This window comes from Populus euphratica, unplaced genomic scaffold, assembly GCF_000495115.2.
Source record: "Populus euphratica unplaced genomic scaffold, PopEup_1.0 scaffold149.1, whole genome shotgun sequence".
NCBI lineage: Eukaryota > Viridiplantae > Streptophyta > Magnoliopsida > Malpighiales > Salicaceae > Populus > Populus euphratica.
This window is the reverse complement of record NW_011499946.1, coordinates 633,869-658,734: the sequence shown is the minus strand read 5'-3', so window position 1 is coordinate 658,734 and position 24,866 is coordinate 633,869. Positions and strand designations below refer to the sequence as shown.

The 24,866-nt window shown below is 32.6% G+C and overlaps 3 protein-coding genes across 4 annotated transcripts; all 3 read right to left on the bottom strand.

Moving 5' to 3' along the window:
- Positions 1–4,603: 4,603 nt before the first annotated feature.
- On the bottom strand, positions 4,604–6,465 carry LOC105137633 (protein PPLZ12). The gene is made up of 5 exons (XM_011043438.1): positions 6,445–6,465; positions 6,254–6,329; positions 6,035–6,126; positions 5,725–5,821; positions 4,604–5,171 (listed from the first exon to the last, which is right to left on the bottom strand). The coding sequence occupies exons 1-5, from the start codon at positions 6,463–6,465 to the stop codon at positions 4,801–4,803; spliced, it is 657 nt and encodes a 218-aa protein (XP_011041740.1). The 3' UTR covers positions 4,604–4,800.
- Positions 6,466–7,978: 1,513 nt separating this feature from the next.
- Positions 7,979–23,530, bottom strand: LOC105137599 (hypersensitive-induced response protein 4-like). 2 transcript variants are annotated; one of them, XM_011043399.1, is made up of 6 exons: positions 23,511–23,530; positions 10,384–10,627; positions 9,585–9,705; positions 9,366–9,457; positions 9,100–9,196; positions 7,979–8,546 (listed from the first exon to the last, which is right to left on the bottom strand). In XM_011043399.1, the coding sequence occupies exons 2-6, from the start codon at positions 10,576–10,578 to the stop codon at positions 8,176–8,178; spliced, it is 876 nt and encodes a 291-aa protein (XP_011041701.1). In that variant the 5' UTR covers positions 10,579–10,627; positions 23,511–23,530; the 3' UTR covers positions 7,979–8,175. The 2 variants fall into 2 exon arrangements, with proteins under 2 accessions (XP_011041701.1, XP_011041700.1); XM_011043398.1 differs by lacking the exon at positions 23,511–23,530 and having other exon boundaries at positions 10,384–10,684.
- On the bottom strand, positions 12,331–18,225 carry LOC105137601 (uncharacterized). The gene is made up of 9 exons (XM_011043400.1): positions 18,013–18,225; positions 15,818–16,947; positions 15,121–15,336; positions 14,673–15,039; positions 14,489–14,592; positions 14,168–14,421; positions 14,033–14,082; positions 12,953–13,008; positions 12,331–12,532 (listed from the first exon to the last, which is right to left on the bottom strand). The coding sequence occupies exons 1-9, from the start codon at positions 18,068–18,070 to the stop codon at positions 12,473–12,475; spliced, it is 2,295 nt and encodes a 764-aa protein (XP_011041702.1). The 5' UTR covers positions 18,071–18,225; the 3' UTR covers positions 12,331–12,472.
- Positions 23,531–24,866: the final 1,336 nt, after the last annotated feature.

Here is a 24,866-nt window from a genome sequence, read left to right as displayed (position 1 = left end):
AAGAAAAAACACAGACTAAATTAACATCAAGATTAACAAAACAATATTGGAGAAAGAGCAAACATAGCCCCCAAACTAATCAACTCCTTGTTCAAATTGAGCCCTCATTCAACCATATGTTACCTAATTAACTCCTTCCATCCGATTAATTGGGATCCTAAGTTTAGTTTGGTTTCGGTAATTGGGTAGCATCTATTAACATAATTTGGATTTTGAGGAGCGTGTTTGGTTTTGCCATTCTTTTCTTGAAAATAATTTTTTTTTTTGTATTTCTATATTATTTTGATTCAAAATAATTTTTTTTGTATTTCTATATTATTTTGATGTTTTGATATAAAAAATAAATTAAAAAATATTATTTTAATATATTTTTCAAACAAAAAATACTTAAAAAATAATCATGTCTACTCATGACAACCTTCGTCCCGTAACGATAGCTGCAGACACCTTCATGGATATGCTTAATCATGTTAATTTTCCATAATTTAGAGGTCTTGAATGGCTGGCTATGAGCATGACCAACTGGCCAGCTACATTACAGGAGGTCCAATTTTTGCCCCCTGAAAGCAAAACAAAGATGTAGATCCAAATCAAGCTGCTTCCTTCCTAGAACATAGATGACAAATTAATCAATCCCCATTTCTATTTTTTTTTTCTATTTTTTTGTCTTTTGGTCTCTCTTGCATTGTGGTAAGATGTCCCCTTTTGTCCGATTCTCCATGGGAGATGCTGCAATTGTGTGTAGCTATGGTCTGGTCAACATGAACGTAGTCTTTGAATATTTTCCAAGCTGTTAGTGATCGATCTCTTGCCTTGGTTGCAATCAGACTCCATAAAATCAACAAGTGGGAAAAAAAGAAGAAGAAGAATTAATCAGAGAACGTGGGGGTACTCAGAATTTGTTGAGGAATGGGGAGGATCGTAAAGTATAATATAAACAAGTAGTGGGTTGAAAGATTCTGATTAATTGGTAATAATGCATCCTTGTAGGGCTACATGGATGCATGGGTCGACGTTCCTTGATTAATTTTTATTATATGTATGTTATTTTGTTTCGTTGCATTAACTTGCATTGTTGCATTGCCTCATCTTCTTCTTCTTCAATTATATTGCTATTTATAATTTATAAAAAAATTAAACAAAAATACTAATATCTATATGCCTTTGAGTTTATATGTATGAGCACACTCACGTGTATTTATATGTATTTATGTATATGTATTAATGAGATACGTGACGCACATAATTATGTTTTTTAATCCCTTGATTATATGTCATCTTCTCCTTCTCTTCATCGTCGTCATTGTCGTCGTCGTCGTCTTCTTCTCTCTGCATGGTTTGAATCAAGAGGAGCATGATTTTGGAATAATAACAGATTAATAAAAGTCTTGAAGTTGCAGGTTTCCTGAGCTTTTTTCGAGCATGGATCCATTTAGATACGTTGGCTAGAAGCTTTAGCACATGTTGGTGTCCTTTTGTACCCATTCTGTACTTCATTCAGCACATGCACGGGGGAGCAAGTATCTTCTGGTGAATCAAATTTAGGATTAGATGCTAAGTTTGATTATTATCTGTGGTTTTGATTACGAATTTTCACGTTTAGGTTAATCTTTCATGAACAAGAAGATTCAATCGATTCTTAAACCAAATTGCATCTTACAACGTGTTTATAAATGAAGTAATGATGTGTTTTTAAAGCATTTTTATTTAAAAATATATTAAAAAATTATTTTTAGTATTAACATATTAAAACAATTTTAACATGTAAAAATTTTAATTTTGAAAAAATAAAATTGAGAGAAACGGTAATTACACATAAAAAATTTAATTTTAAAAAAATAAAATTGAGAGAAACGGTAATTAGACTGTTCAATTAAACACCCTAATAATTATCAAATTTAATTTAAAAATACTCCATAAAAAAGCCTAGGTTATTAAATTATAAAGTTAACAAGAGGGTTATTACATATTACAATAGTTTTCCAAGAAGGAATTGGTGGTTCAAGATTGCAATTGTAGTTTCAAAATATAACATATTTCATTTGATTTTACAAGAAGAAAGTTTAAAGTGTTGCTTTCTATAATGGGGACAAAAAATCCCCTGATGTGCTTAGCCTCAGTGAACCCCCTGAATGGTAACCAAATATATCCTTTTCTAATTCATTTCAATGGTGTTATTCCACAACAATTTTAAGATTTAAAATGATTTAATTGAAGAACTTGTACAATTAAATGGTGTAAAATTAAATTGAGTGAAAAATATTATAAATAGTGTAATGATTAGAGGGAATCAGTTGGATTTAGTGGCATTCTAGTTTGTTTGCAAGTGCTCCAGTGGCTAAAAAAAATATTTAGATATTATTAATATTTTTTAATTAAAAAAATTAAATTATATAGGAAGTGATTGGATATAATGTGGAGACTCTAAATGTAATCTAAATAATTAATAAAAATATAATTTAATTTAAAAGAGATTAAAGATGATATATTTTTTAGATATTAAGATAATAATATATTGGATTGACTTGGATTGACTTACTAAATCAACGACTTGGTTCATGAGACCATAATAACTCCATATAAAATAAATTATAAAATTCAATTTCAAATTAACTTAATATTAAATGATGAAATTGAAAGGAGTTTAATTAAAAACGACCTAAAAATAACCCGAGTAAACCTACTAAACTCATGACTTAAGTCATAAAACCAAGATAATTCCATGAAAAATAAATTAAAAAATATTATGAAATTTAGTTTCCAATCATCCAAATGTTGGATGATGAGATTAAAGAAATCAATTAAAAAACTAAAAAATTAACTTGAGTCAATTTAGGTTAACTTGTTAAAATCATAATTGGGTTATGAGATCAAAATAACCTCATAGAAAATTAAAAAAAAAATAACCTTAGTCAATTCAAGTTAACTTGTCAAACCTATTACCAGAATTATTACACTAAAATAACCCCATAAAAATCAAATTGAAACAAATTATGAAACTCAATTTCTAATCAATTTAATATTGAAGGATAAAATTTTAAAAAAAAAAATTTAGAAAAAAATATAATAAAATAACTTAAATCTACCTAGATTAACATGTGATAAGATCAAAATAATCTTATAGAAAGTAAACTGAAACAAATCATGAAATGTAATTTTTAATAAATTCAATGTTGAAGAATTAAATTGAAAAAAAAACTCAAGTTAAATTGATTAACCTATTAAATTTATAAAAAAGATTATAAGACTGAGATAAATACCCAAAGAATACTGTAACAATGTTATATATTATAGATGATGAGATTAAAAAAATCAATTAAAAAACTAAAAAATTAACTCGAGTCAATCTAGGTTAACTTGTTAAAATCATAATTGAGTTATGAGACCGAAATAACCTCATAGAAAATTAAAAAAAAAATAACCTTCGTCAATTCAAGTTAACTTGTCAAACCTATTACCAGAATTATTACACTAAAATAACCCCATAAAAATCAAATTGAAACAAATTATGAAACTCAATTTCTAATCAATTTAATATTCAAGGATAAAATTTTTTTAAAAAATAATTTAGAAAAAAATATAATAAAATAACTTAAGTCTACCTAGATTAACATGTGATTCATGTGATAAGATCAAAATAATCTTATAGAAAGTAAACTGAAACAAATCATGAAATGTAATTTTTAATAAATTCAATGTTAAAGAATTAAATTGAAAAAAAAAACTCAAGTTAAATTGGTTAACCTATTAAATTTATAAAACAGATTTATAAAACAGATTATAAGACTGAGATAAATACCTAAAGAATACTGTAACAATGTTATATATTATAAATTATATTTAGTTTTTGTTGAAAAGCAACACTATTGCAAGTGAGGTGGTGCTAAAGAATTTGTTAAATTTCTTAATGCGAATCTGAATAAATTATATTTAGTTCACAAATTTTTCGTATTTTATTTTCAAATTTCACTATTGTGTTTATCATTGGAACGTGATGAATGGAGAGTGAGTTACAAATTAAAAGGGAAGATAGAAACGATAGGCTATGATTATAGATAGACTTCGATTAAGAGATAGATGCGTTTAGAGGAAAGTTTCACAATGCTCAAATTGTAATTACTGGACAAACTCTCTCTCTCCCTCTCCTGTTTTTTTATTCTCTTTCTATCCCCTTTTCTCTAGTTTTTCTCCCCTTACTGTGTTTCTCCTCCTTGTGCGTCTTTCTTTCATGATTCTCTCTCCTTTTTATGTTGCTGTAAATATCTAATAATCATAGCATGAGCGTCATAGGATTTTTTCTTTTTTTTTTTAATTTACGTGGATGTCCGGATCAGCGTACGCACACCACGATTAATCCACACGGTTCACTGAACATCCTGCAAGCCCAGTAAACAGATAAGACACCGCGGGGATGACAGGCGTGCATAATGAGATGCAAACCCAGATACAGAGAAAGAGAACAAGCTCCTCCCATAGGATTTTTTGTTTGTGAAGATGGTGACAGGACACGTTTTCGTTTGATAAACACGATGATGGTGAAGACAAGTGAAAAGTGTATACGGTGAAGTAGAATGTCTGAAGCTTTTCTATAGGCAAATTGTGATGGTAAAAAAGGTTTTCGAAGGATAGTTTTCTTTTCCATTAGCGAAAAGGGCAACTCGAGCATAAAAAACTCATAATACATGTTCAATGACAAACTTAAAATATAGGATTTCATCCTATTTACATAAATCGTATTTTTTACCATCTTGCATTCAAATTCAAAGAAAATGTGCTTTGGAAGATGCCTGGTGAATGGTATCACTGCTCATCAATTTGAGCACAGGATGCCTCCATCAACCCATTGCGAATCTGGTCGCCGATGTCTCTTACATGACCAGGGCCATGAGGGATGAAAACAGTGGTGTTCTTAGATGAGTTGCCGAGGTCTTTGATGGTGTCAAAGTACTGTGTGATCATGATGAGATCCATCACCTCCTTAGCTGATGTGCCTGCCACCTTGTGTGAGAACTCCAGTATGTTCTCTCTCAAACCATCTGTGATTGCCTGCCTCTGCCTGGCAACACCAACCCCACCAAGGTACTTGGCTTCAGCGTCAGCTTCTGCCCTTTTGACTTGGAGCACCTTTTCGGCTTCACCTTTGTATACACTAGCAAGCTGAAGTCGTTGAGCTGAGATACAGAATTGATATGCAAAAGTTATTTGCAAACGAAGTTGAGGATCATAATTAAATGCCATTAATAGCAAGCAAGCAAATGATCACTATATCAGATACATAGAACTGGAAGCTTGTTCAAAATCAAACATCAACAGATAATTTAGACTTTAAGGAAATTACCAAGAAAGAAAGTTTACAATTGTTGATGTTTAGTAAAACCATTACTCTGTATAATGACAAATTTCATGCATAGAGATAATGAGATCCATAAAATGAAACAAGAATCTGGATGCTGTTAGAAAGATAGCAAGAATACACACCATCTAGTTAGCTAAAAGACAAACAATTCACAGTGAATAATGGTAGTGGAAAATTCAGTTAAAGTTGGTCTATTACATCTTGCAAACTATGAGAGCTAAAAGTATAAAAATTGAGTAGGCAACTTATTTTAGTTCCCGTGTCCTTCCAGAAATCAGCAATGACTTTCATATGATATCCAAAAAAAAAAGAACAAGAAGGTATTTATGTAGTAAAACAAGTGAGAATGTGTAGAAGGTGATTAATACCTGCATTGATCTCGTTCATTGCCCTGCGTACAGTATCATCAGGTATAATGTCAACCATCAAAATGTGCTCTATGCAGTAGCCATAGGCTCCCATCACCTGATTCATTAAGTCAACATAAGATAAGAACAATAGCACGCACACACAAAAAAAAAGAAAAGAAAAAGGAATCATATATCAAGAAGCAAAAAATAAAAGAAAAAAGAAAAAGGAATCATATATCAAGAAGAGTGCATTTGAATAATCCAAAGAACCACTGCTACAAATTTATAAAACCATGGGATTCAACAAAAGAAGCAGGTATCCAATTACCTTCTCCAATTCCTCCAAGACAGCTATGGCAACCTCACCCTTCTGCTCGAAAAGCTCATCCAATGCCATTCTTGGAACAATAGCTCGAACCACTTAAGAAACATGAGATACGTCACAATGAAACAAGGTGAAAACTCTCAAAACTCAAAAAAGGAAGAGTAATATAGACACATTATTGGATAATAAAAATCTGTATTCCATGCTACAACTGTGGATTACCATCAAATACATAAGCCTGAATCTGCTCCCTGGGATTTAAATTATATAGAAATTGATTGGATATAACGTGGAGACTCTAAATGTAATCTAAATAATTAATAAAAATATAATTTGATTTAAAAGAGATTAAAGATGATATATTTTTTAGATATTAAGATAATAATATATTGGATTGACTTGGATTGACTTACTAAATCAACGACTTGGTTCATGAGACCATAATAACTCCATATAAAATAAATTATAAAATTCAATTTCAAATTAACTTAATATTAAATGATGAAATTGAAAGGAGTTTAATTAAAAACGACCTAAAAATAACCCGAGTAAACCTACTAAACTCATGACTTAAGTCATAAAACCAAGATAATTCCATGAAAAATAAATTAAAAAATATTATGAAATTTAGTTTCCAATCATCCAAATGTTGGATGATGAGATTAAAGAAATCAATTAAAAAACTAAAAAATTAACTTGAGTCAATTTAGGTTAACTTGTTAAAATCATAATTGGGTTATGAGATCAAAATAACCTCATAGAAAATTAAAAAAAAAATAACCTTAGTCAATTCAAGTTAACTTGTCAAACCTATTACCAGAATTATTACACTAAAATAACCCCATAAAAATCAAATTAAAACAAATTATGAAACTCAATTTCTAATCAATTTAATATTGAAGGATAAAATTTTAAAAAAAAAAATTTAGAAAAAAATATAATAAAATAACTTAAGTCTACCTAGATTAACATGTGATTCATGTGATAAGATCAAAATAATCTTATAGAAAGTAAACTGAAACAAATCATGAAATGTAATTTTTAATAAATTCAATGTTGAAGAATTAAATTGAAAAAAAAACTCAAGTTAAATTGATTAACCTATTAAATTTATAAAAAAGATTATAAGACTGAGATAAATACCCAAAGAATACTGTAACAATGTTATATATTATAAATTATATTTAGTTTTTGTTGAAAAGCAACACTATTGCAAGTGAGGTGGTGCTAAAGAATTTGTTAAATTTCTTAATGCGAATCTGAATAAATTATATTTAGTTCACAAATTTTTCGTATTTTATTTTCAAATTTCACTATTGTGTTTATTATTGGAACGTGATGAATGGAGAGCGAGTTACAAATTAAAAGGGACGATAGAAACGATAGGCTATGATTATAGATAGACTTCGATTAAGAGATAGATGCGTTTAGAGGAAAGTTTCACAATGCTCAAATTGTAATTACTGGACAAACTCTCTCTCTCCCTCTCCTGTTTTTTTATTCTCTTTCTATCCCCTTTTCTCTAGTTTTTCTCCCCTTACTGTGTTTCTCCTCCTTGTGCGTCTTTCTTTCATGATTCTCTCTCCTTTTTATGTTGCTGTAAATATCTAATAATCATAGCATGAGCGTCATAGGATTTTTTCTTTTTTTTTTTAATTTACGTGGATGTCCGGATCAGCGTACGCACACCACGATTAATCCACACGGTTCACTGAACATCCTGCAAGCCCAGTAAACAGATAAGACACCGCGGGGATGACAGGCGTGCATAATGAGATGCAAACCCAGATACAGAGAAAGAGAACAAGCTCCTCCCATAGGATTTTTTGTTTGTGAAGATGGTGACAGGACACGTTTTCGTTTGATAAACACGATGATGGTGAAGACAAGTGAAAAGTGTATACGGTGAAGTAGAATGTCTGAAGCTTTTCTATAGGCAAATTGTGATGGTAAAAAAGGTTTTCGAAGGATAGTTTTCTTTTCCATTAGCGAAAAGGGCAACTCGAGCATAAAAAACTCATAATACATGTTCAATGACAAACTTAAAATATAGGATTTCATCCTATTTACATAAATCGTATTTTTTTCCATCTTGCATTCAAATTCAAAGAAAATGTGCTTTGGAAGATGCCTGGTGAATGGTATCACTGCTCATCAATTTGAGCACAGGATGCCTCCATCAACCCATTGCGAATCTGGTCGCCGATGTCTCTTACATGACCAGGGCCATGAGGGATGAAAACAGTGGTGTTCTTAGATGAGTTGCCGAGGTCTTTGATGGTGTCAAAGTACTGTGTGATCATGATGAGATCCATCACCTCCTTAGCTGATGTGCCTGCCACCTTGTGTGAGAACTCCAGTATGTTCTCTCTCAAACCATCTGTGATTGCCTGCCTCTGCCTGGCAACACCAACCCCACCAAGGTACTTGGCTTCAGCGTCAGCTTCTGCCCTTTTGACTTGGAGCACCTTTTCGGCTTCACCTTTGTATACACTAGCAAGCTGAAGTCGTTGAGCTGAGATACAGAATTGATATGCAAAAGTTATTTGCAAACGAAGTTGAGGATCATAATTAAATGCCATTAATAGCAAGCAAGCAAATGATCACTATATCAGATACATAGAACTGGAAGCTTGTTCAAAATCAAACATCAACAGATAATTTAGACTTTAAGGAAATTACCAAGAAAGAAAGTTTACAATTGTTGATGTTTAGTAAAACCATTACTCTGTATAATGACAAATTTCATGCATAGAGATAATGAGATCCATAAAATGAAACAAGAATCTGGATGCTGTTAGAAAGATAGCAAGAATACACACCATCTAGTTAGCTAAAAGACAAACAATTCACAGTGAATAATGGTAGTGGAAAATTCAGTTAAAGTTGGTCTATTACATCTTGCAAACTATGAGAGCTAAAAGTATAAAAATTGAGTAGGCAACTTATTTTAGTTCCCGTGTCCTTCCAGAAATCAGCAATGACTTTCATATGATATCCAAAAAAAAAAGAACAAGAAGGTATTTATGTAGTAAAACAAGTGAGAATGTGTAGAAGGTGATTAATACCTGCATTGATCTCGTTCATTGCCCTGCGTACAGTATCATCAGGTATAATGTCAACCATCAAAATGTGCTCTATGCAGTAGCCATAGGCTCCCATCACCTGATTCATTAAGTCAACATAAGATAAGAACAATAGCACGCACACACAAAAAAAAAGAAAAGAAAAAGGAATCATATATCAAGAAGAGTGCATTTGAATAATCCAAAGAACCACTGCTACAAATTTATAAAACCATGGGATTCAACAAAAGAAGCAGGTATCCAATTACCTTCTCCAATTCCTCCAAGACAGCTATGGCAACCTCACCCTTCTGCTCGAAAAGCTCATCCAATGCCATTCTTGGAACAATAGCTCGAACCACTTAAGAAACATGAGATACGTCACAATGAAACAAGGTGAAAACTCTCAAAACTCAAAAAAGGAAGAGTAATATAGACACATTATTGGATAATAAAAATCTGTATTCCATGCTACAACTGTGGATTACCATCAAATACATAAGCCTGAATCTGCTCCCTGGGATTTGCCAACTCATAGAATGCATCATCAGCATTTTGCTTGACTATTCGGTACTGAATCGAGCAAACCAACTGCACAAAGACATTATCCTGCACTGACATAAAACTATGTAAAGCCCTTAATTTTCTATAAGAGAGAAACAAAAATCTCAGCCCAAAACTAACCATTAGAGGACAGCACAAAATCAAACAACAGAGAATACAGTGCAAATTTTATTTCATCACCTAACAATCACATTCATGATAGAAACAGCATAAAACCCTGAAAACTCAAATTCTAATCTCTTTTACTTACACCGGCTTTTCTCAACAACCAAACATGGTCACAACAGAAATAGTGTCACATAATTAGCAATCTGATCACATTAAACATATCGGGGAACCGATCAGAGCCATTATAAACAAGGGATCAGGTACTTCAAAAGTCTCAAATCTTGTAAACACATTAACAAATACTAAATACTAAAGCCTTTAGAACCCCTAACCTCTCCATCAAACACAACAAAACACAAGGCCCACATCCAGAAATCCAAGAAACACAAATCCAAACAAAACCCACAAATTCTACACTCCTTAATCACCAAAAAGGCCAATAAACACCAAGCCCTAAAACCCCCAAAAATCCTACAGAAAACACAACAAAACACGCAACCCACAACCAAAAATCCAAGAAACACAAAACATGACAGAACTCACAAACCTTACATTCCTTAATTACGAAGAAACCAAACAAAATGAAACTTAATCGAGAATTAATAAGGAAAAAACCTTGGTTTTGGTTTCAATGCGGACATCAAGGGAGTGAATTCTGGTAGACAAAACACCGGCCAAACATTGACCAGCAAGGCAGTTAAAGAAGTGGAAACCTGGCGGAGCCAGGCGCTCAAAACGACCCCACCTTTCAACAACACCAACGCTAGCTTGGTCTATGCATCCACATAAAAAACAGCATGTATTACCCATGATTTTGCTCCTCTTCGTATCTGATAAGAAAGATTAGAGAGAGAGAGAGATAGAGATGAATGTGCGGGCTCCGTGTCATCTAGGAAACGGTGGGATGCCTTGACTTTCTCTTTGTTTTCGGTGGATTTTTTTTTTTAATTTCTAATTATGATTATTTTATTTTCACTAATTATTTTTGGTTATTTTGAAGTTCAATTTATCTGACAACTTAGTAAAATGTTTTTATAATTAAGTGTGTTTATAATGCAATCAGAATTTAATCGGATAATATTAATATAAAATTTAAATGATTGAATCTGAACAAAATAATAAAAGGATTTATCAAATGCAAATTAAGAGTTTAAATTTTAAGATTATGAATTATCTAATTTGGGCATAGATAATCATCCTAAAAGTTAAACCAAATAAAATATATATATATATATATATATATATATCTATGGGCAAGAAAAAATCATTTGAATTTTAAGCATGTGAAGATTTAGTTTTCTTGCTACTTCGTAAATAGTCAATTCACCCTTTTATTAAATGGAATTTTGTAGGGTCTAACGCAAATGCTATGCATGACCCAGCATCCATGGATGACTTAGAATTTTTCTTTGTTAAGTTTTCAATGGATTATATTAAGATATCGATTAGGACGTGTTTAGTAATATGGCGCATTATAGATTACACCGCAACAAAAACATTACTAGTTTATGTTTTTGCTGGTAAAACAAGTGCAATGGCAGTATGTCGCTTTGTCAAACTGGCAATAAAAATAATGTTTGGTCGGTAAAAGTTACTCAACTTTGAACTTTGATAATTTTAGATCATCTTCTTCCTCTTGGTCCCGTGCCACTGTTTAGTTTAACCTCTTCAGTGTAACCCTACGATTCCGAGTCAACACAGATTGTAATTACGTGGTTGATGCTAAAACATGTCAAGAGCTTCATGTAAATTCTTGAATCTTAGTGCTAGTTTACCCTTTTACGTCAGAAAATCTTATAATACTCTAAGCATTGTATCATGCAATCTCCTAGACCAGGTTTGCTGAAGCTTTTTACTTGGTGACAATGCCCCGGCAAACTTTGAAGGGCTAGCTGCTTATTTGGTTTACTGTAATTACGTGGTTGATGGTAAAACATGTCAAGAGCTTCAAGCTTTGAAGGGCTAGCTGCTTATTTGGTTTAGAGTGGCACATGTTGCAGAGAAGGAAGATGACTGCTAGATTGCTTGTTTAGGAGCACTGAGAATGTTACTACGCAACACAGGGAAAGCTTATTGAGTCCGCAATTCTGCTAATGCTGGATCGAGATAAGGTTGTCTTCATCCCTCTTTCAAAAAGTGCACCAATCCTTCTTCCAAAGACGGCCGACTCTTCTATTTTTTCAAATAAGTCATTCGCGTTGAGATTAGATAATTTTCAGAAGCTAAAAGATGAAAATTCATTCTTATTACTAGTCCCAACTGCGAGAGGCCTACTCTATTGCCACTCACGCCAACGTCTTCTTGACCAGATGAAAGGAATAGAGAGCACACCTGTGTCACCGCCAACTGAAACTCCAAGATCCCAACCTCATTCAGAAAGGTCACCAATGAAAACCCCAGAAATCAAAATCACAAGTTCTCTTTTTGAGTTTTCTCCTACAGAACAAACTTCCACTAAATAAAGAAGGATATCCCTGCAGACCATGGGTCGCAGACTCCCATGAGTTAGATAACTTGATGATGCATGGTTATTGCCTCTTGTATAGGATTAAGTGTGGCTTCTGAATGTGAAACGTACAGTGATTTATTTCCTCTGAAAAAATCTACATGTGAGAAGAGGAGTCGATAAATAAGTTGATTTTCATGGGAGATACCTAGAAGAGCCATATTGTTTCAGGCTCTACCTATCAAATATTCAATAGTACTATTGATGAGGCAGGTATGTTCCACCGCTGTGATGATACCTACTAACGCCAGCAACACCCTGCATGCAACAAAGATACTAGGTATTAACTTTTAGAAGCTGAAGACTATGCATGAGTACGCATGCATATGTTTCAAAAGACAGGCATTCACGGGCAATGCCCGGACAACCATTCAAAGAGAGTTGGATTCAATAAAAACTATAATATCTTCCAACTCCAGAGTCACAACTTTATACAACCATTGTCAAATCAAAGATAAGCTAACTGGGAAAAGAGTTTTGAAACCACTCCCGAGTTATCACGTCATGAAAACACACTTCTTTGGGAAAATTTAGCTCAGCAATTTCTTTTTTAAAAAAAAAATCCTACGGAATGCAGAATTTGTGGCCATAGTTGATAAAACAGATAATGTGCGCTAATTTGTATAAAAAACAGCCAAAGTTGGTGGATGGAGATGTAACTTGGGCAAGAAAGGATACCTGATAGACAGAGATGCTTGTGTAATATTGAGCATAGGAAGATGGAACACCTGACTCTGCAATAAGAACAGAACTATCATATCATTATATGAACGGTAGGGTAAATTCATCCTAGGGAGACCCTAATATGAGACCATTAGAAGTAAATAAAGTTCAGCTAGCTTAAAAGAGATCTATCAAGAGATATCAGAAATTTAGAACCACTAAGGAGAATCTAGAATAGTATCCATGAGGGTAATATGGTAAAACACTAAACCATGTATTGAGACTAGATGGCAATATTCCAGATACAGAAAAACAGTTACTCATATTTGATTTGTAAGATTACACATGCAAAACACTACACTGCCTATATAAGCAAGTAGTGTGGGTGCATGCTTGGGAAGAAGGGAAAATGGGTAAAAGAACATGCAGACAAAATTGCACCTGAAGTTCCACAACTTCAGAAGTGATATTTATGTTATTGTTGTGCAGTCAAGTACAACAATAACGTGAGAGAATCTAAGCAATTAAGTAAACAATTAGAACCTCTACTCACAGCAATAACGCTACTCACATTCAATTGGACAAATTACAGATTCAAAACATCAGAGGTAATAATACTTCCGCAAGAGCAAATAGCGGATGTGAGCCTAGAGGAGAGAGGGTCAGGGGCTGAATTCTGAAAAATGAGAGGTGCGCCAGAAGTTGTACAACTTCAGAGGTGAATATGTTGAACGTGCACTCATCCATCTAGCCAAACCATGAAATTTAGTAGCAATATGCGAACTCTTACATAATCAGCCAAGAATTGCAATGGCTGGTTACATACATTACAATGATGGATTTATATTACATATAGAAGAATCTCGGTTCATAGAATTCCTACTTTTTTGGTCTTTTAGAAATGATATGAAGACTAATCCAAGCTCAACACCACTCCCAAGAAATAAATGTATAAACAAAAGTCCAAATGAATATTCAAACACAAAATCATATTCTCCCATTGGACTGACAAAACTTCAGCAATTAAATTTAATAAAGCAGGTTTGGGATGCACTAAAGATGCAAAAAGAAAATTCAGAGGACTTAAAAAGCTACCTCTCACATAAGCAGATCCCTGGTTGCCTTGACCACTGTACCTGCCATCTCTGTGGAAAAATGACAACCTTATAAGCATTTGAATCAAAGTAGAAGCTCGAAACACAAGGAAAGACTATCAACATTAGAAAGAACCTTCTCAAACTATGATCATTAGCAACAAAGCCTTGCTTTTCTGCAGCAGGCTCAATATATCCTGCATGAGGTAAGGCTTGTCTTCCAAGGCCAGGTTCGATGTATCTAACAGAAGGTTGGCTTTGATTCTGAAAGCTGTGTTGAAGGTAACTTAAATGAGATTGCCCTTGATGGCAATGAGCAGCCTCAGCATACCCTGCATAATGTTGAGCTGGTTTCCTTGTAGCAGGTTCTATATATCCAGCATGGGGTTCCTGGAAGAATCATTTCATATGATCAAACCCACAGCCCTAGATCAATGGGCAGGAAAATACAAGTTACCATATCTGATCGGTGCCTCTTGGATCCAGAAATTGTGCTGCTCCCCTCCTCGCGGTGAGGTTTCCTCGCTGAATTTCTATTGATTTGCCTACCTTGAGCATTACCTGCAAAGTTTTGCCACATAAGACTGTCTCGCAATAACAGCTACAGGAAAACACAAAGAAGTCAAATAGCAAAAAACTACCTCTAGATTTCTTTGATTGTCTACTACTAAGATCATGGTCAATCTTTCTCTTCCCACGATCATTCCTTTTTTGAGGCAAATTCTTTATCTTACGAGCTGTTTTTACTGAGTTGGCATCCTGACATTCACTGAAACTGGTTCGATGATTGTTTGGTTTGCCTTCTTTAGTACTATTCAACAATGAAGGAGCTTGAATCTCTTCTTTAGCAATGCCCCTTCCTCCTTTTCTAGTTCCCTTGGACTTGTTACCATGAGCTTGTGCTTTTATTTCAGTTTCAACCTCTTCGTACTTTGCATGATGTTTACCCCATCTCCTTTTCTTCTGCACTGCACCTCTAAATCTTGTCTTGGCAAGGTCAGCTTTAACCTGAGACATAAAGTGATATAAAAGATGTTGCTTTAAGGGATCCACACACACATACACATGTTACAGCATCCAGGTAATCACCTTAGTTTCTCCTCCAAGCTGTGTCTTATTGATCCCTTCCACACAAGCAAGTGCACCTTTATGAGAACTAAAAGCGATAAATCCAAAATCCTTGTGTTTAGCACCAAAATTTCGAGGTAACCAAACATTTATGATGTCTCCATACTGTTTGCAAAGCTCTTCCAGCTTCTTTACATTCCAGGATTTCACTAGCCCTTTAACATGAACAGATGTCACCTACAAGAAGAAAAGCCACAGTCTCCGTCATTTACAGGACCAACACCAGTAAAATGGAAAAGTGATTTAACAGTGATCTGAAAGCATCCACCAAAGCCTATGTATTTCCTGCTGTATATTAGATTTCTGTTAACTCTGTAAAAAACTGATTAACATATTCACAACTTCAGAAGCCAATTACGTCAATGGACTAACAATTATTTAGGCATAATCGAATCAAATGCCTGATGACATGATTTTTCATTTTCAACAACTAATTCACCAATTACCTAACTGGGATAGCTACATTTACCAATAGGACAAGGTTCACTCTATTAGTCACATCTCCATGAATGCAAACTATACGGGCATGTTTGTGTTTATTACCAATCTTTTCCCTACAGATTCATCTGTGTTTCAACTCAAAGGGAAAAAAAAGGAAAAATGAAAAGAAAACAAGGGATAGGGAGAAAGCGAAAGAGGGACAGCAAGGGTGACCAACATGGATTTCTAGTTGCCTTTGTTTCCCTGAGCTGGTTAGAGAAGGATCTTCAACCTCATCGGTATCATCACTGTCCTCATTATCTTCCACATCATCTGCAATGTCCCCTTCTTCATCACAACCTTCTTGGACATCAGTACAGTCATCTGAATGTCCAAGTGATTCCATGAGGTTGTTGTCTTCACCATCTCCATCATCTTCCATATCATCTGCACTCCTCAGTTCTTCATCACCATCATCTTGGTCTCCAATAAATTCACCCGCAGGCCCTGGTGATTTCATGCCATTGTTAACTTCATTATCTTTTGCACAAGCTATGCTCTCCGTTTCGCATGCGCTCTTTCCATCCTCATTAATTACTTCTTGAACTCTAGAAAAGTCATCCAAATACCCAAGTGATTCCATGACTTCGTTATCTTCACCATCTCCATTATCTTCCCTGTCATCTGCACTCTTCATTTCCTCATCACCATCATCTTGGACTCCAATAAATTCATCTGCATGCCCTGGTGATTTCATGAAATTGTTAACTTTGTAGCCTTTGTTATCTTTAACACCATCTATGCTCTCCCTTTCACACACGGTCTTTCCTTCCTCAGCACTGCCTTCTTGAACTCCAGAAATGTCATCCATATGTGCAGGTGATTTAATGACATTGTTATCTTCATCATCTTCCACATCATCCACTCTTTTCTCTTCCTCATCACCACCCTCTCGGACTCTAAGAAAGTCATCCAGATGCCCTGGTGATTTCATAACATTCTTACCTTTGCTGTGTTCTGCATTTTTTACATTATCTTTTCCCTCCCTTTCATCTGCACTCTTTCCTTCCCCATCACCACCTTCTTGGACTCTGTAAAAGTCATTCATGTGTCCAGGTGATTGGATGGCATTGTTATCTTCATTGTAGTCGTCGTTTTTCACACCATTTGCACCCTTCCCTTCCTTATCACCACTTTCCTGAACTCTAGAACAATTATCCATGTGCACAGGTGATTTCAAGACATTGTCAATGTTTCCCTCGTTATCGCCACCTTCTTGCACTCTTGAAATGTCATCCATATGCTTGAGAGATTTTACAACTTCATCAGAAGCAGGAGTCTCTTTTTCAACAGAATTCTGGTTTGCACCTACAACAAGTATATAGTTAGAATCAGTAACCCCTCCATCGCGAATCAGCAGGGGCCAACTAGTTGAATTTGGTTTTTAAAAAAATGAAAAAAAGCATAATCACTATCAGATAAAAACAAGAAACAAGGGGAATGGCACGCAGAAAACTTAAGCACAAGCAGTTAAATGCATAGGTTTAGCAAAGCAATACCAGTTGAAAGTCCAATTTCCAAATTTGAGTTTGTGCATGATGCAAATATAGCAAGATAAGAACACTAGTAACTGGAACAGCCATTCTATATGGACCACAGTATTAATATGTCTCTACATCAGAAAATATCAACAGAAGCTTCCACGTTCATTTAGCATGGTTTCTACATTCCGTAAGATGGTACAAGCGATAGCTCTTGCTTTAGTTTTGGGTTGTGATTTGTTTGAAAATAAGCATGTCATCCACCAACACCACTCTTTCAGATAGATGAAAAGTAAAAGCTAATAGTAAAAGAATAACCTTCAAAAGCATTCAGTCCCAAACTTCAATGTAATAGGAAATGCAAACATGAAACCCAAATAATCACTTCATGCAACAAAGTATCAGCAATCAAACCAGGATGTGCACTTATTTCCAAACTGCCCTTCATCTGGGCATCAAAAAGTTTGCATTTTTATCACTTTCTAACTTCCATAAAACATGCAGCTACACGACTTTCCCCTAATCCCATCACATTAAATTTTCAATTTCCACGATGCCCTTCATCTCGGCAGCACATGGTATCCATTTGCATTTATTTTTTCACTCTCTAACTTGGAAAAAACCACACAGATTTCCCCTAGCCCTACCACATAAAATTTCTGACTCCCGCAATTCCCTCATCTGAGCACTAAAAATTTTGCATCCTTATCAAACTTTTCTATCTCTTACTTGCACAAAACCAAAACTGGACTCAAATACCTCAAATTTTATACAAAAACATAATACATTAATCAAACATCAAGAGATAACATAAAATCAATTATATAATTCTCCAAAACCAAACCAAAAACACTACCACAACAAAATAATACAAACATAACAGCATCATTACCTTCATTACCATTGAAGTTCAAATTCTCTTCTAAAACACCTTCCATTTCCCGCTTCATAAACGCAACAACCCATGATTTGTCGTCCAAAATATCATCGTTAACTCCTATCAATTGCTCTGGGCTCCGCTCCAAATCATCAACAACATTGTCATTTTCATTTATCTCTTCTTGTTTAATTTTCACTTCTTCCACATCAATTTCTTCATTTATTTCTTACTCTGTCGATTGAACTGCTTGACGTTTTGAGATCCTGGTGGATTTCTTGCTTGTCGCTTTGGCTCTCCTTCTTGTTGATCGACGAGGAGGCATTGTCGAAGAGTGAATTTTCCCCTTGTCAGAGAGGATTATTGACAGAGTGATGACAACAAGGAATGTCAAGTGAATGGGATTACGCCACGTGTCATTTTTAACAGCATAATCCATGTGTATCTGTACTATATATATTTCTTTGTTTAATAATTCATTTATTTTTTTAGTGAATTACTCCATGATTTATTAAAATTAATTAATTAGTTCATGTATTATACATTATTTTATATATTTTTTTACTAGTTTTGAACGTTTTCAAATTAGTCGTGTTTTGCTCTTAAATCACTCTTTTTTAATTCAAATTTATCATCTTACTTGTTTCTCTTTTGTTTCTTTCATTTTGCAAAAACTAAAAATAAAAATAAAAACAAATTACTGGAAAAGTAACAAGGAATTAATGAAATGACTAAGTTGTAAGAAAACTTTAAAACGTAAAGATTATATTATAGCTCTTGGAACCACAATGGCTAATTAATTAATTAATTTCATTAAACATTCTTAATAAAATATTTTCATTGAATTAAAAGACTAAGCTATAATTATATCAATCTTTTTTTCTCGTAGAATTATTATTATTTTTTAAATTGAACTATTAATGTTAATATGAGAACTTACTACTTCATCCATATGAAATTGAACGTAAATTAATTCTATATTAGAAATGGTTTCAGCTGATTGAATTGATTTGATTTATTAATATTTTTGTATTAAAACGAGTTTTAAAATTATGAAATTAATTTGATTTAAATTAGTGAAAATATAACATCCACACAGCCAATTATGGTCGATAAAAAAATATTCCAAGTAGATGTGTGAGGGAGTAAAAGAAAAAAGGGTTGAATTTCTATAAAATTATTATAAAATTGTTTAATATTTTTAAGATATTAAAATTGGATAAATAGTATTGAAATGATTTCAATTTTACAATTTTGTTGGCTTAAATCTTATTGATGGGCTACGTTAGGGCCTTGGCTCTGTCAAATTTTCAAATGGACCGAGCCTGAATCTTGAGAATTTATTCGTGGGCCGTCTCCATCTCCATTGGACCCCCCTTCGTTGATCGAGGAAACATGGCCCAAAAACTCTCAACGGGCAATCCGGAGATCACCCCTTTTTGTTATTTCTTTTTATTCAAATTTTTTTAATGCAATGTAATATATTCATATTTTAATATTGACATGATATATATACACACAATTCAAATATATGTATATCAATTATTTTATTTTTTATTGATTAATAAATAATGAATATCTTTTAAATATTTGAAATTTAATTAATAATTTATAAATATCTAATTTTTTTAATAAATAATTAATAAAATATAGATATCAAAAGATCGGATCCACGAATATTTATTACCATCCCTGTTTGCTTATTCTTTTTTTTTTATTAATTAACGTAGGTGTCTGGGCCAGCTTGCGCTCACCACGACTAATCTCACGCCCCACTGAATATCCTGCAAGCCCAATGAGCAGGTAAGGTGTCGCGAGGGTGACAGACGTATCGCACAGAGAGGACCTAGTAAAGACACGAAGAGAATAACCCTCCAACCCCGCTCCTACTAGGACTCGAACCTAAGTTCGAGGAAGGGAGAGCTCCCCCAACAACCACTCAGCCATAACCTTGTTTACTTATTCTTTTTTTTTTTTGATTTACGTGGGGTGTCCAGGCCAGCTTGCGCGCACCACAGCTAATCCTCACGGCCCACTGAACATCCTGCAAGCCCAATGAGCAGGTACGGTACCGCGGGGGTGACAGGCGTGCATGGTGAGGTTCGAACCCAGGTGCAGAGGAAGGGGACAAGCCCCTTCCACCGCTAGACCAGAACCTCACTTGCCCTGTTTATTTATTCTTGATAGTATGACATGTGACATAATCTAGAATATGTCCAAAATATTTTATTTGATTTTATTTAGTTTAGTTTTTTTATAATTCAGTTCATTTTTATTCAATAAAATTATCAAATTTCATGCTTTAATTTTCAAGTTTTTTATAATACGATAAGGTTTGACTTAATTTGGGTGAGATGCAAAGTTATATTCTCCAACCAAACAAAAACATTTTATGGTCGTTTTTTATTGAAATAAAAATAAAATAAAATCTTTCGGTTAATAATTTCACCAACCTTCTTTCGGTTTCTTTTATCCTAAGGCAAAAGGAATAATAAATTGCAAGGGCGACTTTAGTGTAGCGTTTTATCCATTTTCTGCCTTGGATTTGGAAAACAGTTTTCTGACTGATAATTCAATATGTGCTTATATCTTGTAGCATAGGCAAGCAACAAAATTCGAAGCTAGAAGGGCCATCCCAAGAGTATTACAATTTATCTATTAGAACTTGGAATTCTCATTGCAAGATCTTGGATTTAAATTCTAAAAAAGATGGAGTGAAATTCAGGGTGTTCGGTTTTTAAATATCATAAACATAGAGGAAATTATAAAATAAAATTATTTGAAAATACCTAAAATCTTGTTAGATAAATCTAAAATTATTTAGAAATTTATTATCTAAATATATAATTTTCTTTAGCTTTGAATAATTTTTTAAAAGCTGGGTTTTTGCAAATACAAGTCATTTAATTGTACGACCTTTAACGATAATTTACACGAACTACCTGTGAAAAATATCCTAATTCTTTATTTAGAAGAGAGAAATTGTCATGCCTAAAGTGCTAGTTTTGATTTTTATATCTAAGAGACAACCACTCCTTCTTTTATTTTTTTAAAAAATTTATATATTAATTCAGGAAAAATTTAGAAAACTAACTTAATCAAGTCTTTACTTGAATTTTCCAGGTTTAGAAATACAATCCATGTATTAATTATAATCTAGTCTTTAATTTTTATATTTGAAAATCAGGTGCATCGTCTAACAACGTGTTATAATCTCTTAAATATTAAAAAAGTCATTAATTGTTTGAATTAACCTTTAGTGACCAATTTTTTTGTGTAATAAATATTATTTCATCAATAATGTTTCGATTTAATATTAAAGTATAGAGTATATTTGTCATGTTATATCATGTTTGCCCTCTAGATAATGATCATTTATTGTATAAATAAGATTTAAAATCCTTTTCAAATCTCATTCCACCTTAACCAAGAATTTTTCAGTCAATACTATTTAAAAACATATAAAATATATTTTTTAATTTATTTAAGGTAGTGAATTCTCTCTTGATTATTCAAGTGCCTTCATATAACTCATACTACATTCAATATCTGTCATTCTATAATCTCAATTAAAAAAATATGTAATAGTATCAAAGCATAACATTCTCTATATAAGATGACTTATTAATTTTAAGTTTGAGAATCACTTACGCAATCATCATGTGAATCTTTCCGTAGACATAAGTAATCTTTTCATATAAAAGTTTTTTGCAGATCAGTTCAATAGACATATCTTATAACAAACATCTACATATTAGTTTTAAGTATCACTTACATCTCAACTTATGATAACAATTGCTTCATTTTATAAAAAAAAAACACACAATATATATTAGTCTTTATGACTTTAATGAATATCCAGTATTTAAGAGAGTATCGACTTGGAATATTTTAGGAATAATACTTTGATGCAATATAAATCTTATAATTATAATAACTTTATAATTTTCTTTGCAAATTATTTTTATCCCAAAAACTTTATATTTACTTTAGATTCATTAATATAATATTATATGAATATTAAAAATATATTAAAAATAAATTAAATCTTTATTAATAATAAATATATATTTATATTAATATAATAATATTATGTATAATCAACCAATTAACTATAAAGTATATTATAAACTAACATAAAAACAAGGGAAGACACTTTATCATGCACCTCAACAGGAAATTTTTTATTTATTTTTTGTGTCATTGACAGATTACAAATGACAAGAATATTTATGTTAGGATATCCTTAATGGCCTTCGACAGAGAAATAGCATTAAGGGAATTTGAAGTACCAAGGATTATTTATTCTTTTTCTTTCTCTCTGTTTTTTTATAAAAAAAACTAGATTGCATTTACACTCTTTGATACATCAAGAATTTTATATTTGTATGTGTTCGGTACTATAATGCACAAAGCTTTTTAAAAGCATCATTTTCAATTAAAAATATATCAACTAATATTTTAAAAAACTTGTGTTTTAGTTTTTAATATAATTTTTTAAATTTGGTGTTTTCATATTATTTTAACATGTTAATATTAAAAATAATTTTTTTAAAAATATTATAAAAACACTTTAAAATGTATTTGAGGGCTACTAAAGAAAATAATAATTAAAAAATAAAGAAAATAATCATTACCACTCCTTACTAAGTGAAAATAATCTCCACTAATTCAACAAAAGTGATTCTAAAGATTTCAATTAACCATGAAACAACAATAAGTCAAGATGTTAAATAAATAATTTTATATGGACAGGTATTCGTGGACCAATGAGAAAAACCTTCTGCTTTGATGTTCAATGGCATTATAAATCTAGGTGGCCTTCTTTTGAGCCAATATAAAAGGTAATGATGGATTTAGAAGATTGATGGGAGATTATAATTAGTTTTTTTTCCCCGTAATGAGTATAATCATGATAATTTGGGATTTGATGCACCTAGTTTTTTTTTTTAATTGTTTTAACTTTCCCTCCATAATTTTCTTTTACTTTTTTAGATTAACGGTGAATTAACAAAATAAAGATGAAACTCTGATCGAATCTTTTTATTTAATTGTTAAAAGTATTCTCAGGCAATTTTTGTACTGTCAAATATTAACAATATTGTGTTTCATATTGGGATATAATATATATTAATTTTTAACATAATCATAGGATATAATATATTAAAATAATATATATTAATTTTTAACATAATCATATCTAAATCATTTTAAAACATCCAAAAAAAACATCAATTTAATACTTTTTTAAATAAAAATAATTTAAAAAATCAATATCTAAATCATTTTAAAACATCCAAAAAAAAACATCTTTATTTATAACACAAAACAAACTCTCAAATCTCATTAAAAAACAAATTATAACACAAAACAAACTCTCAAATCTCCCTCCATTATCAATTTTAAGAACAAGTCATTTTTTCTCATCAGACGAATGTTTTTAAATGATAAATTCCAAAGAATGCTAATCTCAAGATTTGAACTCAAAAAATACTAATAAAAAAAATAAAAAGAGAGAGAGAGAGATGAAAGCAAACTCCCAAGTGAAGTCTCAAACATCATGGTCAATTCTCTGAACCGATTCATGCTCCCTCTACCATTTATGCTTAATCCAGTTATAATACCAGGGCAAGTCTCTTAAATGGTGGCAGGCACATGTCTGAAGAAAATCACACCTCAGAGAAACAATAAAGTAATCATCATTCATGGCCAGACTTGAGCAGAATCATCATTGTTATACCAAATACTGATCAAAAGCAAGAATAAAGTTAAAATTCAAAGCCATAGCCAGTGGCCACAGGATGCAGACAAGGGCATAACGCACCATATGAAGCAACTGAATGCCAGACAGCAAAAAAGACACCACCCTTGAGGCCTTAACAGTGAATTGATAAATCTTACACCAATAAGAGTTAACCAGACCAGAGATAGTTACAGTTGTGATTGTTTATGGTAGCGACTTTATGTTATTTCTCATTTTTGTTGGTATTGATATTAGATACCGTAATCTCATTGTAGATTATGCTAGAGTGTGACATATCATAAAGGAAAAGATTCTTTTACCTCATTATAGCGAAGCTACTGAAAAATACTATAAAGAATGAACAGTCAAGAAGGGCCACAGGTAATGGATTAAACCAATCTATTTCAACATCATCTCACATATCTTAGATGGGATTCCAATTCAAAACAATCAAGACTTGTATAAGTGGGAAGAAAAAGATGTATGACAAAAGAAAGTTAATCATGGAGGAGCATTGGAGAGTGAAGATTCTTGTAGAAAGAAAGTCCTGTCCTCTACCACTCATTATACCTCCTTTTCTTTAGCAAGAAAATGGATGGAATGAAAAATAAATCCATACCTTAAGAGTGAAAAATGCTCTCCTTCCTAGTTGTTGAGCAGTCAGACTTACCGACAGGACACTGTGTCTCCACCAAATTGACTAGCAATGACAAAACCGGAGGTTAAATTAGAAAATCATAAGTATTTCCCTCTTTTCAATGGAGGATAAATCTAAGTCTATGCATATGACAGAGAGGGGGTCCAAAGTTAAAACTACTTTATGGCATTGCAGATGATAAAAGAAAATGATGGAATAATTTGAAGTCTATTGTAATCTCTAGGTGTAACAGAACAGCTACCCGGCTACTAAAATGGAGCACTTCTTTACCCTACAAGATAATTTGTATTTTCGTCTCTCAGTTTTATTTTCCTGTGTACTGTTTCCAGATTAATTTCTAATGGATTTAATCATTCCATTTTCAGAAATTTCAACTAAAACCACAAGCAAAGGTTGAACCTGCCTTTGTGTATAGGATATATAGTCTTCTGCATGTCATGTTTTAAGTGAGAACAAATGCCAGAGTAA

Bases quoted from the DNA above. Each gene is read 5' to 3' on its own strand.
- LOC105137599 (XM_011043399.1), bottom strand. From the start codon at position 10,578: ATGGGTAATACATGCTGTTTTTTATGTGGATGCATAGACCAAGCTAGC. The intron at 9,706-10,383 runs GTTTTTTCCTTA...ATGTCAGTGCAG, and splicing joins GCATTGAAACCAAAACCAAG to GATAATGTCTTTGTGCAGTT. The intron at 9,197-9,365 runs GTAATTGGATAC...TTAATGAATCAG, and splicing joins TCTTGGAGGAATTGGAGAAG to GTGATGGGAGCCTATGGCTA.
- LOC105137633 (XM_011043438.1), bottom strand. From the start codon at position 6,465: ATGAACCAAGTCGTTGATTTA. The intron at 5,822-6,034 runs GTAATTGGATAC...TTAATGAATCAG, and splicing joins TCTTGGAGGAATTGGAGAAG to GTGATGGGAGCCTATGGCTA. The intron at 5,172-5,724 runs GTATTAATCACC...TCTGTATCTCAG, and splicing joins AATGAACGAGATCAATGCAG to CTCAACGACTTCAGCTTGCT.
- LOC105137601 (XM_011043400.1), bottom strand. From the start codon at position 18,070: ATGAAGCGGGAAATGGAAGGTGTTTTAGAAGAGAATTTGAACTTCAAT. The intron at 16,948-18,012 runs GTAATGATGCTG...TACTTGTTGTAG, and splicing joins GAACTTCAATGGTAATGAAG to GTGCAAACCAGAATTCTGTT. The intron at 13,009-14,032 runs GTAGCTTTTTAA...TTCTTATTGCAG, and splicing joins GGGATCTGCTTATGTGAGAG to AGTCAGGTGTTCCATCTTCC.